Genomic DNA, 15391 nt, shown 5'->3' on the forward strand with positions numbered 1-15391 from the left:
TTATTTTTTATATTACCTTTATTATCTTCATTTTATTTTTTCAAAGATATTGAAAAAAAAGAGACTAGATAGATAAATAAAATATTTTTAATATTTTATTTTTATTTTTATGATATTTCTAGAGATTAAATTTTGTTTTTTATTAAAATCTTTAAATTAAATTTAATTTCAAAGAGTAGAAAACATGCCGTGTAACTTTTTCTATTGTCAACCACGTGTTTTGAGGTCCAGACTTGACCATAAAATAATAAAATGCCGATACCTGCCCACAAAACGACAATCCAAACCCTCCCTCCAAAATTTAAAAACATAAAACAAAAGAAAAGGAAGAACCCGAAAACAGCATGGATGATTACGGATCGCGAGATCGTGCAGGCTCTACCATAAAATAAATCCTCTCTATTATAAAAGCGCACCACCGGTGCACACTCCACACTCTTCGCTAACGTACGCCACTCTCACTCTCACCAATCTCCACCATGGCTATGTCACTCCAACTCTGCCGCGTACCTCTCCGCTCCTACCTTTCCTCCGACAATCGCATACCTCCCCGCCGCCGTATAACCACCGTGTTCTTCCGCTGCGCCGGCGGTGATGGCTCTACTTCTTCAGACTCTTCGGAGTCTGGATTTGACGCCAAAGTGTTCAGACATAATCTGACAAGAGGCAAGAATTATAATCGCAGAGGCTTTGGTCACAAAGAAGAGACTCTTGAACTCATGAATCGCGAGTACACCAGTAAGTTATCTTAAAAAAAAAAAAATCTGAAAAATTAATTAAAGGACGTGCAAGACCTGAATTGCGAGTGATTGTTTTTGGAATTTTGAATTTGTAGGTGATATAATAGAGATGTTGAAGGAGAATGGAAATCAGTATACATGGGGAAATGTTACAGTCAAATTAGCAGAAGCTTATGGATTTTGCTGGGGAGTAGAGCGAGCTGTTCAGATTGCTTACGAAGCCAGAAAACAATTTCGAGATGAGAAGATTTGGATTACTAATGAGATTATTCACAATCCGACAGTTAATAAGGTGTTATAAGTTTTCAATTCTTTTTTTTTTTTCTTTTTAATTTGGTTAATCCGAGCAGTATAGAGCTGAATTGAGGCAGTGAAGCTATTTTTGAAAAAAAAAATTGTTTCTTGTGATTCCATGTTTTAGGAATAAATTGTGAATGGTTAGTGATGGTGCTGTGTTTTATTGTTGTGGCAGCGGTTAGAGGAGATGGAAGTTGAAAACCTTCCTGTTGAGGAAGGGAAGAAACGGTTTGAAGTTGTAAATGGTGGTGATGTCGTGATTTTGCCTGCTTTTGGAGCGGCGGTGGATGAGATGTTTACTTTGAGCAACAAAAATATACAAATTGTTGATACAACTTGCCCTTGGGTGTCTAAGGTATGTTTTAGATGGGGTTTTTATCTGTGAGATTAGTTTATTGCTTGTAATTCTTTGGTTTTCTATGTTGATTATATGTGTGTATTTTGATGACATATTTATTATGACTTGAAATTTTGTGAAGGTTTGGAATGCTGTTGAGAAGCAGAAGAAGGGAGATTATACCTCAATTATTCATGGGAAATATGCTCATGAGGAAACTGTAGCAACTGCTTCTTTTGCAGGAAAGTACATTGTTGTGAAGAATATGAAAGAGGTATGCTCCAAATAATAGCGGTGGCTAGTTTCCTTTCTTCTCTTGGTATATTAGAAAATCCTAGAATGTTTTTTTAGCATGTTAATCACGACTCTCAAGAATATAGGAAGTGCTGTGCATTATCCTTTTAAAAAAAAAATGCAAAAATTCTGAGAAGTTTGTACGTAATTCAGGCAATGTATGTGTGTGATTACGTTCTTGGGGGTGGACTTAATGGATCTAGCTCAACCAGAGAGGAATTTCTGGAGGTAAAGCTTTTGTTTCTTGTTAAATTTATTTTATTTTATTGGATACTACACAAAATTCTAAGATAATCGTTGGCTTGCTTGCAGAAATTTAAGAAAGCAGTTTCCAAGGGGTTTGATCCTGACAGTTACCTGGTTAAAGTTGGCATTGCAAATCAAACTACAATGCTCAAGGGAGAAACAGAAGAGATTGGTAAGTTTTAGTTATGCTAAGCCATTCTATCTTTTCCTCAGAAATTGCCACCATTGATACTCAATTTATTGATTTTCCTATACTTGACAGGGAAATTGGTCGAGAGGACCATGATGCGCAAGTATGGAGTGGAAAATATAAATGATCACTTCATAAGCTTCAACACCATTTGTGATGCTACTCAGGTGATTCTTTCTTCTATTCTGATGATTCTACTTGTTCAGCTTTTCATTAGAGTTCTGCGAAAATCTTGGGCATTTGATGGTCTTACCTGGCTTACTTTCTTTTTACTATTTATGGAAATGAAATTCAAATGGTGCTTTTCCTATCCCCTTCTCCATCTATAACCATATCATAATTTCAAGATTGGCCAACCTTTAAACACCTCGAACCTTGAATTTCCCTTTTCTGAAGGAAAAGAGGTTAGAGACAATGAAAGAATGCTACAAATTAACTAAAAGCAAAGTTTCTTTTATGATAACTGTTTTGGTTCATGTTTTTTTATCTTATATTTACACAAGCTTCGATCTTTTGTTCAATGTGCAGGTGCGACAGGATGCAATGTATAATCTGGTGGAGGAAAAGTTGGACCTTATGTTGGTCGTTGGTGGGTGGAACTCAAGTAACACCTCCCACCTTCAAGAAATTGCTGAGCTCCGTGGAATTCCTTCATACTGGATTGACAGTGAACAGAGGATAGGCCCAGGAAACAGAATAGCTTATAAGTTGAATGTAAGTGCAACTGCTCGTAATTCCCTTTCTTTAACCAAATTTATTTCTCATTTCATTTTAGACTTCTTATTTATTTATCCCTGGATAGCATGGGGAGTTGGCTGAGAAAGAGAACTGGCTTCCAGAAGGTCCCATTACAATTGGTGTGACATCAGGTGCCTCTACACCAGACAAGGTATTTATGCTGCAATCGTCCTTTCTCCATCTGTTGCTTTTGTAATTTTTTTTTCTGCCATTGACACGCGATTTTGCTTCCAAACTTTGAGATGACGGCATTAAAGGATTCCCATCCCTGCAAACCATGTGAATCGTCACGTTTCCTGTTGTGCTAAATGTTATTTATATCATATACCTGGTGTTGGATGTCTGTAAAAAAGCTAATATTATTTATCATCTAAATCAATTTCTATCAGGTTGTTGGAGAAGCCCTTGTCAAGGTGCTCGGCATCAGCGGCGAGGAAGGCTTGCAACTAGCATGATTTGAATCGGTGTGCATATACAGAAGCATTTGAGAGCGCCAGGCAGATAATGTATCGTTTAACACAGGATCAATGTATCAGCAAAAAGAGGTTAGCAAAGATCCATATAGATAATACCTTTCCATGTACTTGAGTTATTGAGTCGAGCTCACAACGTTAGCCATATAGAGGTTGCAGTGGTAAAACAGTGCTGAGTGAAGCCTCTTAGCGACTATTCTTCTTCCACAAGGAGGAGATCTCTTACGTGATAATATAATATATACCAGACAAAAATACTCGTCATATTTTTGTTTATTTGCATTTTCTATGCCAATCCGTGGACAAATTCAAGACAACAATGATGCTGAAGGAGTTATACAAGCACTAATTCCACTACTAAAATCTTCACATCAGACACTCACAATTCAGTTAACTTTCTAACGGCGGCAGGACTAAACACCAAAAGAATTTTACATACCTGGAGCCATTAGCACAGCAATAACAAACATCTCTCCAATAGCCAAAGGCAAGATAGACAAAACAGCCAAAACCTTTCTAGGCAATCTCTTCAAGAACCCCAATGCCCCACTTCTTTCCTTTACTGAAACCTTCTTTCCACCACCACCACCACCACCACCGATCTCCTCTGACACAACAGGTGGAGCTGAATTCGAAAGAAGAATCTTCTTGGACACATTCTTGTCCTTGTTCTTGATTTCTTTAGAAGTTTTTAACTTGCTACAAGTTATGATGGTTAAAGAAAGCCTACTTGTCCTGTTGCTGTAAAGAGTGTGAAGTTGGGGTTTGAGTTTGATAGTTTTGGAGTAAGGAGAAGATGTGGTTTGAGAAAATGGGGTTGAACAGAGATGGGTATGGGGTTTCCATTAATGGAAGTTTTGCAGCTCTTTTGCCCCCAAAATATATTTAATTGGCGAACATAATAAAAAAGTTTAACACAAGTTGTTTTCATTAAAAATCATTAAAAAAAAAATGATTCCTTTGTTTACTTAGTTTGAAGAAGATCAACAAACCATAATCTCCACAAGCCTCTCCCATACTACTATTCTAACTTCTGTATCTGTTTGTTCCCTCTCCCCATCAGATCCTGCAAGCTTTAAACAAAAACAAAAGCTTCAACTTTGTGGAAAGAACAAAATGACTTGTCGATGAAAATCTGGACACAGTTTTTTTATTTATCCAATGAACAGAAACGTGCTCTCCTGTCATAAGTGAAGAAGCTGGTAAGAACCAGCAATCACAAAATCCCAAGTAACCTTGACCTCATTGGACTTTCTTCAGGGGTAAATTCAAAGGATTCATACACTACAATACCAGGGTTGCTGGAATGGAATAGCTGGATCATTTAAAAAGCAGGAAGGTTGGATTGCCTCTCGTATTCCCATTTCTCTGTTAGCCAAGCAATATAACTAGATAGATGACAATCCGTCCGTTCCTCCTCCTCCTCCTCCTCCTCCCACTTTACCCGTCCATCTTCTGGCTATTCATCCGTCCGAGTAACATAGCCTAAATATGTTAATGTTTGATCTCTTTAATTACTAGATGAGGTTGGAAAGTGGTTTGGGGACATTTTGCCATCAAGCGGAAAACTCACTGTGAAAGGAAGGGTAGCAGAGATTCAAATCAAATTGCTATAGATATTTGTGTAAGAAACAAAACGATGAAACTAGAGAGTTGGTTATTAAGGTAAGGGGTTCATGACATGGAGCTATAGCCCACCAGTTTTTATGATATTGTATATAATAGAAAAGAAAAAACAGTGGCCTCCTTATCTTCTCGTAATCCAAATAACAACCATACAAAACCCTCACTCACTTTCGGTTTCAGTTAGTTAACCCGCTCCAAAACCCCCAGAACCATGCTTTACTCTCTCTCCCTGCCATCCTCCTCTCCCTCCTATCCACCGGCGAAACCCCTAAAACCCCGTCATCTCTCTCCCTCTCCCCACCCTTCCCATTATATCAAATTCCGCACAGCTCACCATGAAAACCTCAGGTACCTCAAAGCCATTGGTGTTATTGGTCCCAACAGCAAATCTCGCCAATTCCCTACCCCTGATGCCATATCTCACATCCTTGCCACCCTCAAATTTTTTGAGTCCAAAGGCTTCTTGGAGACCGACTTTGCTAGGCTCACATTTCTATGCCCAGAACTTTTATCTCTCAACTTTGACATCACTGACATTGAGCCTGTGTTCCAATTCTTGACCGACGATTTACATGCTTCTGTTCAAGAATCGAGGGGTTTGGTCATCAAGTGTCCTCGACTACTCTTCTCTGATGTGGAATATTTCCTTAGGCCTACTCTTAATTACCTGAGGCAATTAGGGGTGAATAAGTTGAATGTTCCTAGTAATTTGAATGCACATCTTTTGAACATCCGCGTAGAGAAAATGCAAGTGAGGTTCGAGTTTTTACGAAGCATAGGTTTTTCACATGATGAGGCTGCAAATATTTGTGGAAGATTGCCTGCAATATTTGGGTACAGCATTGAAAACAATCTGAGACCCAAAGTTGAGTATTTGGTGGATGAGATGAAGAGGAGTTTGGATGAGCTGAAGGAGTTTCCTCAATATTTTGCTTTCAGTTTGGAAAAGAAGATAATGCCAAGGCACTTGCATCTGAAGAGAAGGAATGTCAAGATCAAATTGAACAGGATGCTGTTGTGGAGTGATGGAAGATTCTATGGAAAATGGAAACGATGATTTGGTATGCAATTTCAGAACTTGTTCTTGGTTGCGCTTTAGGCCAATTTACTGCCTCTTGTCACTTCATGAATGCGTAGAGTTCATATTTTTCTAGTTTTCGCATTCACATGTAGATATATCCTCAAACATGCAAGTATTACCTGGATAATCAACCATAAGAAGGAACGATTAAATTAAATAACTTTTGTTTTTTGGAGATCATAGGATAGTAATGCAGAATGAAGGGCAGAAATTCTGTGAAAAACCAAATCGATAAGAGTTCATCTGCTTTGGTCTTCCAATTTCAATAGAGATATGATACAATACCGGGTGTCAAGTAGTGCAGTTACCACGAAACTTCCTCCTGTGAACTAAATTTTGCATTAAATCCCCAGAGGCCTCGTTGTATGCATACATGACGGCAGCATATTCGTCAAACAATTGATCGATCCACTGGATCAATGTTATCATCTTCATATGGCGTGACCCAGATTTCATCCAACGTAAGGTCAAATCAATTTCCTAGCTGTTGATCCCTTTCAAGAACTTCTGGATTTTGTTTTTTCCCAGCCCTGCAAACATGGAAAAAAAAATGCAAGTCCTAGGTGAATAGCAGAATTGAGATTCCTATCAAATATGTACTCGTATATGCTACGCTAGTTCTGCACCCTGCTGCAATTTATCTTGCTAATGCATGGCAACTAATCCATCTATGCTAGATATGCTATGCAGAAAGGAATACTGGCTTGCATTTTGAGGCAACCAAGTCTGTCTCCATCTTCTTGAATAAAACATCTATTTTAATGCAGGTTTGAAAAAAGTGCTTACCTCAAACCAACATTCAGATCTGTTTTGTTAGCAATTCAATGTCAGCTCCAACTTCAGCAATTTTGGCTTCTTTAGATGCCTTGGCTGTTTTCGCCACATTCTCAACGTCAAAGTCCAAAGCGATTCTTTTCACCAGACCATCAAGCATCTGTGTTGGGAATAAATCAAAATTTAACTAAATAAACAGTAGGCAGTTCGCAAGAACTCCTATAGTCTGATATATGAAGCAACGAAGTTCACCTTGATATCTGTTTTTCAACAATGCAAGTGTACAGCTCTCACTATTAAAACTCCACAGGTAACTAGTCTTAACTAACTGCACTCTTTTAAAATCTTCATTTCTCTTAACATGTTATCTTACTCGAAATTCAAAGTTCATAATTCATGTTAATTGCCTCGTTGGATGAGTAAGATAAAATGTAGTAGATAAGCAATAAACATTATGAAGACTGTAAACATTTTGAAATTCATTTACTACATATTGAAGATCAAGATGCTACCATGGTATACAAGAAAATATCATTTCATCATGACATACACAAAAAAATAAAAGGTTTATTTGAAAAAAAAAAAAAACCCTTTCTCAATCAATTTGCTAATATTTGACAAAGGGAAAAAAATGCCTGCTGCATTAAAAAAAATCAGAAAGTTTGAAAAGTAATTCAATGGGTTTACATAGAGAGGGTGAGATATACCAGCGATCCAATGGCAACTAAAGCCCGGAATTTCGAGTCAACTTCGATATTTTCCTCTTCCACAATCTGTAGGGAAGAAAAAACACCTATTTGTCAAGATCGGTAACTCTGCATCTATGATCCTTCTCTGAAAATCCCAATGGAATGCTACATAGCCATTCATCATATTGCAATCTAGAATAAAATCAGGATAGAACATGCAAAGCATGACCATTTCCAAAAGGGTTGGAAATAAATGAGTAAAACATACCTCAAGAGCTGCTGAAAGAACTTGTGATTGACCTTCATGATCTTTCTTTTCAATCAACAGCACAGCATAACTGTGAAAACAAATTGTAGCATAGACAGAGGAAGGGCAAAGATATGTGCGTCAATGCTAAGAAAAGAATAAAAAAAATATTATAAATCTATGAACTGACGTGGTAAGTTATCAAAACTGCAAGTGGGGAAAAATTGTGTTAAGGTATACAGATGAGAAAATGCTCACTTGAGTATCATGGTAGCATAAGACAACTGCAAGTTCTTATTAGGAGATGAATAACAACTTGAAAAAGCATCAAGAATCTGCAACATCAGAAAAAAAAAAGAAATTATTGCAATACATGCAATTGAAAAACAAACATGTGAGTGCAAAGTTCTCAGTATGACAAGTTGACATACACAGACCCATAAAGCCAGTGATCAATTGAACAAAGACCAAGAAGCATATACTTTTATAACTCTTAATGCCTAGCAGCCCATTATAATGCCAGATGCCACATTAAGGCCACAGGTCTCTAAAGAAATAACAATTCAGGGTTTTTAACGACAATGCTTATCCAGGCCTTTAGGTCCAAATAATCCCCTGGGTAACAGTTCAGGGTCACTTGTCACTGGTTATTTTTATCAAGTTCCTATATGTAACTTTGATCCAAGAAATTTTTTTTTACCTCACTGCGATGCTTTTGAAGCCAGTAATGATAGTGCGAATTCTTGAAAAGATTAGTCACAGCACGGGTGATCGTTAAAAGGTTTGGAGGAAGTGGAGGATTTGTTGCCACTCTCTTGATCATTTCTATCAACGTATCTGACAGCAAATATGGTCCATAGTAAACATCAAATCTACACAAAATTCAATTACAATCATAACTAAAATTTGTTCCGCAATTAAAACTAGCACATTTGCAGAATCATTTCATATCAGGACAACCTACACCAGAATCACTAGCCATCTTTCCTCATCATCCACTCCATCCAAGATTTAGTCAATAAAAACAAGATTAGAAAAAAAAAAAAAAAGATAATATTTTTTTTTGCAATCAGGTTTCTCAACTAAAACAAAAACAGAGTTACATCTCAAGGTACCGTTTTCATCTTCAATGTGCTTGAGAAGGACTGTTGCCCCATCCGGGTGTAGAACAAGCATCCTCAAAATATCGATAACTGAAACAAATTAATAGACTCAAGTGAGCAGAGTTTATGTACTCATGTATACGGAAGGAAAAAACTCAACAGTCGTAACAAAGCGAGAATCAATGTTATGTATAGCATTTTACATGAGTGGCATGCATGTATTAACTGCTATTTTTGAAGAATTTTCAAAATATCCAGGGAGGTTCACAATCAAGAGCATGTACTGACCTGGAAATATCATAGCCAGAGGCCAAGATTTTAGGAGTTTCAGCAGCAAAGCAATGTCAGCATCTGCAAATTTACTAGTGTGATAATGTGATGTGTCCTTCAAAATTTTTACAACTGCACTCAATCTTGATATCTCAAGCTCCGACAAAGACAGGTTCTTTTTGTCCTTCAAAATGTCAACAGTATACATTCAAGAAACAAATATAAGAAAATTAACATCAAATTGATGAAACAGAAAACCAATAATTGTAAAATAACCTACAGAATCAGAAAGCAAAGAATGGTTGAACTCTGTAAGCTTTTTCAGGATCCCTTCAAATTGAGCCACGTCAAAAACAAGCATTCCTTTCTGGAAATGAAATGGTAAAAAAATAAGAATTGAAAAGACCAGTGGCAAAATTCTATTTAACTAAACTCAGCATCACAAAAAAATTAAGACAATCAATACATAAAGAGTATTTAATCAGAAAAGAGTTGAGCAATAATGTGCTAGAAACAGTTAATATAATATCATCAAATTTCATTGGAGGACTGATTTAGCTATTCTGCATCCTGTCTAGTTTGTATCTGACCTGCCTAGTTCTACCTATTCATTTCTAAAAGTACCCAAACCCTAATTAATGAAAGCACAAAATTAATGCATATAAAATAAAGATCATCTATCATCAAGAAGCAAACTACCTGAGGCTTCCTAAGTTCTAAGCTAACTATATGGAGCTAGAAGCTATTTGGGCAGGTAAGTCGAGAAACAGGATTTTTAGTTGAATAGAGTCTAGCATAGTGCAAAAAGTTTTCTTAGTTGAATAGAGTTGTAGACAACAATATGGGTAGAAATAGATAAAATAATAAATGCAAAATGCTATAATCCCTAAAAATAAAACCCATGATTACCTAAGATTCCTAAATTGGCAGTCTAGAAACGCAACACAAACCTTTCAAATAAGAGCTTTACAAGCATACCTTGGGAATATGTTTGAAAGTTGGTTTCGCTGGAACCTCTGTTGCATAAACAAGAAAGATCATAAATTCAGGCCATGCTTTATGAAATTGGCTAAATCCCAAGGTAAATGCTAAGATAAATATTAAGTTGTTTTTTCAGGTCAATGTATACATACCAGACATGCTAGAAGATCCTCCGGGTATATAAGCATTTGCTGAAATATTAAAAAAAAAAGAAAAAGAAATTCACATCATATGAAAACAGAGTTGGGGACTGCACACCTTACCAGTTACAGATAGCTACATGTATTATACCAGAATGAAATTATACTTACAGCCAGTGTATGGGTCACGGAATGATGAATCAAGTGCAACGCCACCTTGGCCAGAATTTTGGAGTATAAACTCTACAATCTGTTGACGATAGGCAAGAGGAAGATTCTCCTTGAGAAGCCACTTGTCAGCAGTCGAATATGGATTATCTGGAAACATCTCAACCACTTATCTCAGCATGCCTAATACATTTTCTGTACGCAAATAATTATGTCACACATTCTACAACTGTTCTTCTAAAAACAACAAAGAAATACACTCAGTTAAGCATTTTGAGTTGCTTTCTTAGTTACGCATTTTTTTCCCAAGATATTCTCTCCAAGAACCAAAAGTAAGGAATAAAAGAACTCTCAGAGAAAACAAGGCCATCCACAGCCATTAAAAGGCAGAAAAGTTGGCGAAGAAATTTACCTGATAGATTGTATGGCAACTTACGAATAGGCTCTCCATCACCAATATCAACATCAAACACTGATAACAAGATTATATAACAATCAAGATAAAAAGTGAGGTGAATTTCAAGGGAGTAAGGAAAATGAGGCTCAGAGCAGCTGATAACTAGATGCTGACCATAATCATATTCAATTCCATCAAGAACAGGCCGCTTCATGCCATCATCTGGTCCATCAACAACTTCTCCAATCTGAAAATGGATGAGAGATAACAAAACATGAGCAATACGACAATAAAAAGAAATAAATTTCCAGAAGTAACAAGAGAAAAGAAGCACAATCTGTCAACCAAGGCATCCCCTAAGTAGTCCTTGTCATTGCAACGACATCAAATCCATTCCTTCATGATACATACATAATTGGAGAAGCTAAAGCAACCAGATAGTTTTAATTCTCCTTGGAGAAGATATATGATTATGACCATATGTGGTTGCTTAAAACCCACAGTACTTAACAACTCAATTGCTTCTAGAAACTTCATTTCCTCGTGTTCGTTCTCATCTTTGAAAGATGACAACACCTTAAAACACTATGGTCATTCATTCCTTAATCACATAATGGAAGGGACATCAAATCCATGAACTTCATGATACATACATAATTGGAGAAGCTAAAGCCACCAGTAAGTTTTAATTCTCCTTGGAGAAGATACATGTTTACGACCATTTGTGGTTGCTTAAAACCCACATTACTTAACAACTCAATTGCTTCTAGAAACTTCATTTCCTAGTGTTTGTTCTCATCTTCGAAAGATGAAAACACCTTAAAGCACTAAGGTCATTCATTCCTTCATCACATAATGGAAGGGATTGTTCAATTTGTCAGTCAATGACCACCATATGAATTGCATCTGTCTAAATCAATGTCATGCATGGAAATATCATGTGAAAACAAATGAGATAAACAAAGGGGGCTGAGCACATAAATTGAAGCGAAGGATGTTTATTTGTCAAAGAATAAATTATTTTATATAGCACGGGAAGAAACAAGAAAAGAAAACTCTTCATAGTATGAATAAGCATGAATTCTTTTCAAATTGAGAATGCACAGCATCAACTCAATTGAATTCTTTTCAAATTGAGAATGCACAGCATCAACTCAATTTAGCTTGGGTAGAATGTATACGGACAATGCTTTCTGAGCAAAAAGGAACATGAACAGCATAGACATAAATATGCCTTGAATGATAAAATGAGCATGGAAGAACTTGCTGGAAAAACAGTATGATGAAACTAATTGTTACTTTATCCCACTTCTGTTCCCTCAAATTCCAAGCATATGCGACACCGTTGTCCCCTTCTCTGATGATTTTGGTCTGCCCATCACTGGTTCCTGATCATAAGATAATTACAATACATTACTTAATTAGCAATTTCCAACAGAAATTAGGCAACATTTTCACCCATAACTCGCACAAAATACGCTGAATTTAATATAACTAGGTAGAAACACAGTCAGGTACCACCAGAATTTTATTTTCTTGTCACTGATGCAATTATCCAGACACTGGTATTGACTTATATATTGATTGATATAAGTAAAGGCCATTGCTCCGCAATTTTAAGTCCAGCGCAATTGTCTGCTATTCACAATTGATTTTCATGACAACTAGCCATAGCTTCATCAAAAAATAGAATTTCCAAGATAATTAAGATAAATGTTTTTGGAGGGTCTATTTGAAGCCACACCTGGAATCTGTAAAGCGTCAAGGCCTGGTAAATCTTCCAATTTCAATCCCCCAACCCTCTTCCTGACAGAAACAATTTGCAACATGAATCAGCATTGACAAGCATTATAAAGAAACCAACATTACCATGATCCAGAAGGAGAATCAACTTCCACACATCATAAAACTATGAAAAGAAGTGCAGGAATACATATATTTCAAGAATTAATGAGCTCGGAAATGCTATTAATCATGAAATAGACTGAGATTTGCTAGAAGTAGACATATTTTTTCTTAGTCTTTTTGGTGCTTCACAGTTAACAAATTCAAACTTAGGTTGTAAGTTAGCAGATATATCATGAAATAGACTGAGAATTGCTAGAAGTAGATATATTTTTTCTTAGTTTTTTGGTGTTTCACAGTTAAAAAAAATTCAACTTTGCTAGAAGTGGATACATTTTTTTCTTAGTCTTTTTGGTGCTTCACAGTTAACAAACTCAAACTTAGGCTGTAAGTTAGTAGATATATCATTGTGGTTCACAGCTCACAATTACCCATTAAGTAACTAACATACCGTACAAACAACAACAGAAACTCATTAAACATTGATCCAAGACAGTATAGAAGTCCACATTTTAACAACAGAAAGTGCATAAAATATGTATCACTTGCTGGCAAATAATGCATGAATATACCTGCTTAATTTGTATTGAGAAAGTTGGGAAACATAAGAGTCAAGATCTACTGGGTCCGCAATCCTCTCCTGATGTGAAGTCCAAATACGTACTACTCCATCTGAGCATGCTGTCACAATATCACCATTTTCCAAGAATTTGACATCCCAAACACAACCAGGATGCTCTAAGCTCTGAACACAGACTCCATCTGCAACATGAAAATGATTTCACAAGTAAATAACATTTCAAAGACATGATCAATTCGGTTGCAATGCCCAAATCCTCAGCATCTGAGATTACATGAGTAGAAGAACAACCAATAGAAGCAGTCACCTTTCCAAATCTTTGCTGAACAATCTTCACTACCACTAACAATTAGTCCAGACACATGTGAATCAACTGAATAGACAATGGAAGCATGGCCAACCATCTCCATCAATACTTGGCCAGTTAAAGCCCATAATCTGATGGAGCTGTAGCAATGAAAATACTATAGCAGTCAACGACCATTTATGCAAGACAATGAGGGTTGTTCTTTAAAAATGAATAACGAAGGAAGTCCAGGGAATCTTTATTTATAAACTGCAATAACTTTGGCGCTATCCATCATCTACTAAGCCAAACATAAAGCAGAACCATTGCATTATAAAACAGAAATAAATGAAACTGACTGCTCACCCATCATGTGATGCAGAAAGAATTCCCACTCCATGCATCTTTGCTAAGCCTCTTACTGTATCTACAGAGTTCACAAGTACAAGCCAAATTGAGCCTGAATTAGTATACTGACCAATAAGCCATCTTATTTCTTGGTACAGAGAACAGATATTGAACAAAGTGGGGCTGCAAAATTCTCCAAAACCATTTCATTATTTAAAGGTAAACATAAACGTACAACAGATGAGCAACAAGGCATGTGGGAAAGAAGAGCAGGGGGGAAACCCAACCTGAGTGCCCTGCAAAAGTGTGTAAGCATGTCTTCCCTTTCCAAAGTTTTAAAGTTGTGTCAGTTGAACCTACATTGTCATGGAAAGAAAAGTCAAGTTGTTGGTTTAGTGTTTGGCACACAAAACCAAACCATTGGATCCATGTATTTGAATATGAAATGGAGAACGATTAAGAGTTCGAATTAATAATGGAAAGATTAAGAAAAACACTTCCAACACACAGATACAGGCCAGCACAGATCATAAAACTAAAATTTTAATCCTGAATGAAGAGGTGAGGGGCCCCGAGCAAATGCGTCTTCTAAACCAGCACTTCAATAGTGCCAAATTCATTCAATTTTCCAAATGCAGCACCCATATTTTTCACTCAAGGTAATGTAACTAAGATTCCACAAAAAAATAGGCAGAAAATATACCTGTAACAAGCTCGCCGGACGGCAGCTTAATAATCGATTGGATCGCAGACTTATGAGCCTCCCAAGAGTCAACAACTTTACCTTTCCTCCATTTCCTCAAAGTACTATAACAACAAAAGGAATCCATAATAATCACAAAAAAAGAAAAGGCCAAAATTTAGATCATCTATCAAGGCGAGAGAACACACAAAATAATAAGCCTACCAATCAACGGAGGAAGAAACAATATCTTCATCATCCAAAACAACACCAGTAACTTGCAATTGATGACCACTCAAGCTATGGACTTTCTCTCCATTACTCAAATTCCAAACAAAAACCATCGTATCCATTCCCCCAGACACGATCGCGCCTTCTGAGAACACTTCATTCGGCGGAATCCATGCCAATGGTCCCACAAAACTCGAATGCCCTCGCAGAATTTTTGATAATTCAAACTTGCGTTTGTCAGTTGGGTCGGGCACCCAGTACCTCACCGTTTTGTCCCTCGACGACGTCGCTATTCCCGCATTTCCGCAAACACAAATCCCGCGAGCCTGCGAGAGATTAGATAAGTTAATCAAACGGACTTAATTTTAATTAAAGATATATATAGAGAGAGAGAGGGCGGGAGGTAGGGGTTGCTACGTCGTCTTCGTGGCCGCGAAGCTCGTGGCTTAATTGATAAATTTTTAAGTCGGTTTCCATGTCCATGATTTTGAGAGAGTTTTTAGAGAGCGGAGGGTTTTATAGTTTAGAAGTAGAGAGAGAAGCAATTTGCCGTGTTGGACGACGAAGGGATCATGTCTTCATAAGCTTCTTGACTTCCGTTGGAAGTCAGGAGAAAGTGAGTTCTGGT

At 37.0% G+C, this 15391-nt stretch overlaps 3 protein-coding genes across 5 annotated transcripts; 2 read left to right on the forward strand and 1 right to left on the reverse strand.

Moving 5' to 3' along the window:
* The first annotated feature begins 329 nt into the window (after positions 1–329).
* LOC7461194 (4-hydroxy-3-methylbut-2-enyl diphosphate reductase, chloroplastic) lies at positions 330–3579 on the forward strand. The gene is made up of 10 exons (XM_002305377.3): positions 330–738; positions 836–1032; positions 1213–1392; positions 1517–1648; positions 1822–1896; positions 1981–2086; positions 2177–2271; positions 2633–2818; positions 2907–2993; positions 3232–3579. The coding sequence occupies exons 1-10, from the start codon at positions 480–482 to the stop codon at positions 3295–3297; spliced, it is 1383 nt and encodes a 460-aa protein (XP_002305413.1). The 5' UTR covers positions 330–479; the 3' UTR covers positions 3298–3579.
* Positions 3580–4303: 724 nt separating this feature from the next.
* On the forward strand, positions 4304–14344 carry LOC7461195 (transcription termination factor MTEF1, chloroplastic). Of its 2 annotated transcripts, none has more exons than XM_052452104.1 (2): positions 4304–6002; positions 14009–14344. In XM_052452104.1, exon 1 carries the CDS (start codon positions 5153–5155, stop codon positions 5996–5998), a length of 846 nt encoding a protein of 281 aa, XP_052308064.1. In that variant the 5' UTR covers positions 4304–5152; the 3' UTR covers positions 5999–6002; positions 14009–14344. The 2 variants fall into 2 exon arrangements, with proteins under 2 accessions (XP_052308064.1, XP_024455286.1); XM_024599518.2 differs by lacking the exon at positions 14009–14344 and adding an exon at positions 6790–7101.
* Positions 6143–15391, reverse strand: LOC7469977 (uncharacterized). Of its 2 annotated transcripts, XM_002306046.3 has the most exons (23): positions 15181–15390; positions 14758–15089; positions 14554–14657; positions 14138–14206; positions 13869–13929; positions 13524–13663; positions 13209–13398; positions 12536–12597; positions 12091–12179; positions 10966–11038; positions 10807–10866; positions 10398–10544; positions 10239–10277; positions 10084–10121; positions 9386–9472; positions 9124–9289; positions 8848–8925; positions 8433–8569; positions 7991–8067; positions 7754–7823; positions 7504–7569; positions 6809–6956; positions 6143–6552 (listed from the first exon to the last, which is right to left on the reverse strand). In XM_002306046.3, exons 1-22 carry the CDS (start codon positions 15244–15246, stop codon positions 6822–6824), a joined length of 2286 nt encoding a protein of 761 aa, XP_002306082.1. In that variant the 5' UTR covers positions 15247–15390; the 3' UTR covers positions 6143–6552; positions 6809–6821. The 2 variants fall into 2 exon arrangements, with proteins under 2 accessions (XP_002306082.1, XP_024455285.1); XM_024599517.2 differs by lacking the exons at positions 13524–13663; positions 13869–13929 and having other exon boundaries at positions 15181–15391.

This window comes from Populus trichocarpa, chromosome 4 (assembly GCF_000002775.5).
Source record: "Populus trichocarpa isolate Nisqually-1 chromosome 4, P.trichocarpa_v4.1, whole genome shotgun sequence".
Classification (NCBI taxonomy): domain Eukaryota; kingdom Viridiplantae; phylum Streptophyta; class Magnoliopsida; order Malpighiales; family Salicaceae; genus Populus; species Populus trichocarpa.

What these genes read in the sequence shown, in the direction of transcription:
- LOC7461194 (XM_002305377.3), top strand. Translation starts at nt 480, where the DNA reads ATGGCTATGTCACTCCAACTCTGCCGCGTACCTCTCCGCTCCTACCTT. An exon ending in CCAGAGAGGAATTTCTGGAG is followed by an intron (nt 1,897 to 1,980) that starts GTAAAGCTTTTG and finishes GCTTGCTTGCAG; the next exon opens with AAATTTAAGAAAGCAGTTTC. An exon ending in CCATTTGTGATGCTACTCAG is followed by an intron (nt 2,272 to 2,632) that starts GTGATTCTTTCT and finishes TTCAATGTGCAG; the next exon opens with GTGCGACAGGATGCAATGTA.
- LOC7461195 (XM_052452104.1), top strand. Translation starts at nt 5,153, where the DNA reads ATGCTTTACTCTCTCTCCCTGCCATCCTCCTCTCCCTCCTATCCACCG.
- LOC7469977 (XM_002306046.3), bottom strand. Translation starts at nt 15,246, where the DNA reads ATGGACATGGAAACCGACTTAAAAATTTATCAATTAAGCCACGAGCTT. An exon ending in TGACGCTTTACAGATTCCAG is followed by an intron (nt 12,180 to 12,535) that starts GTGTGGCTTCAA and finishes TCTTATGATCAG; the next exon opens with GAACCAGTGATGGGCAGACC. An exon ending in GCACATTGAAGATGAAAACG is followed by an intron (nt 8,570 to 8,847) that starts GTACCTTGAGAT and finishes ATTTGCTGTCAG; the next exon opens with ATACGTTGATAGAAATGATC.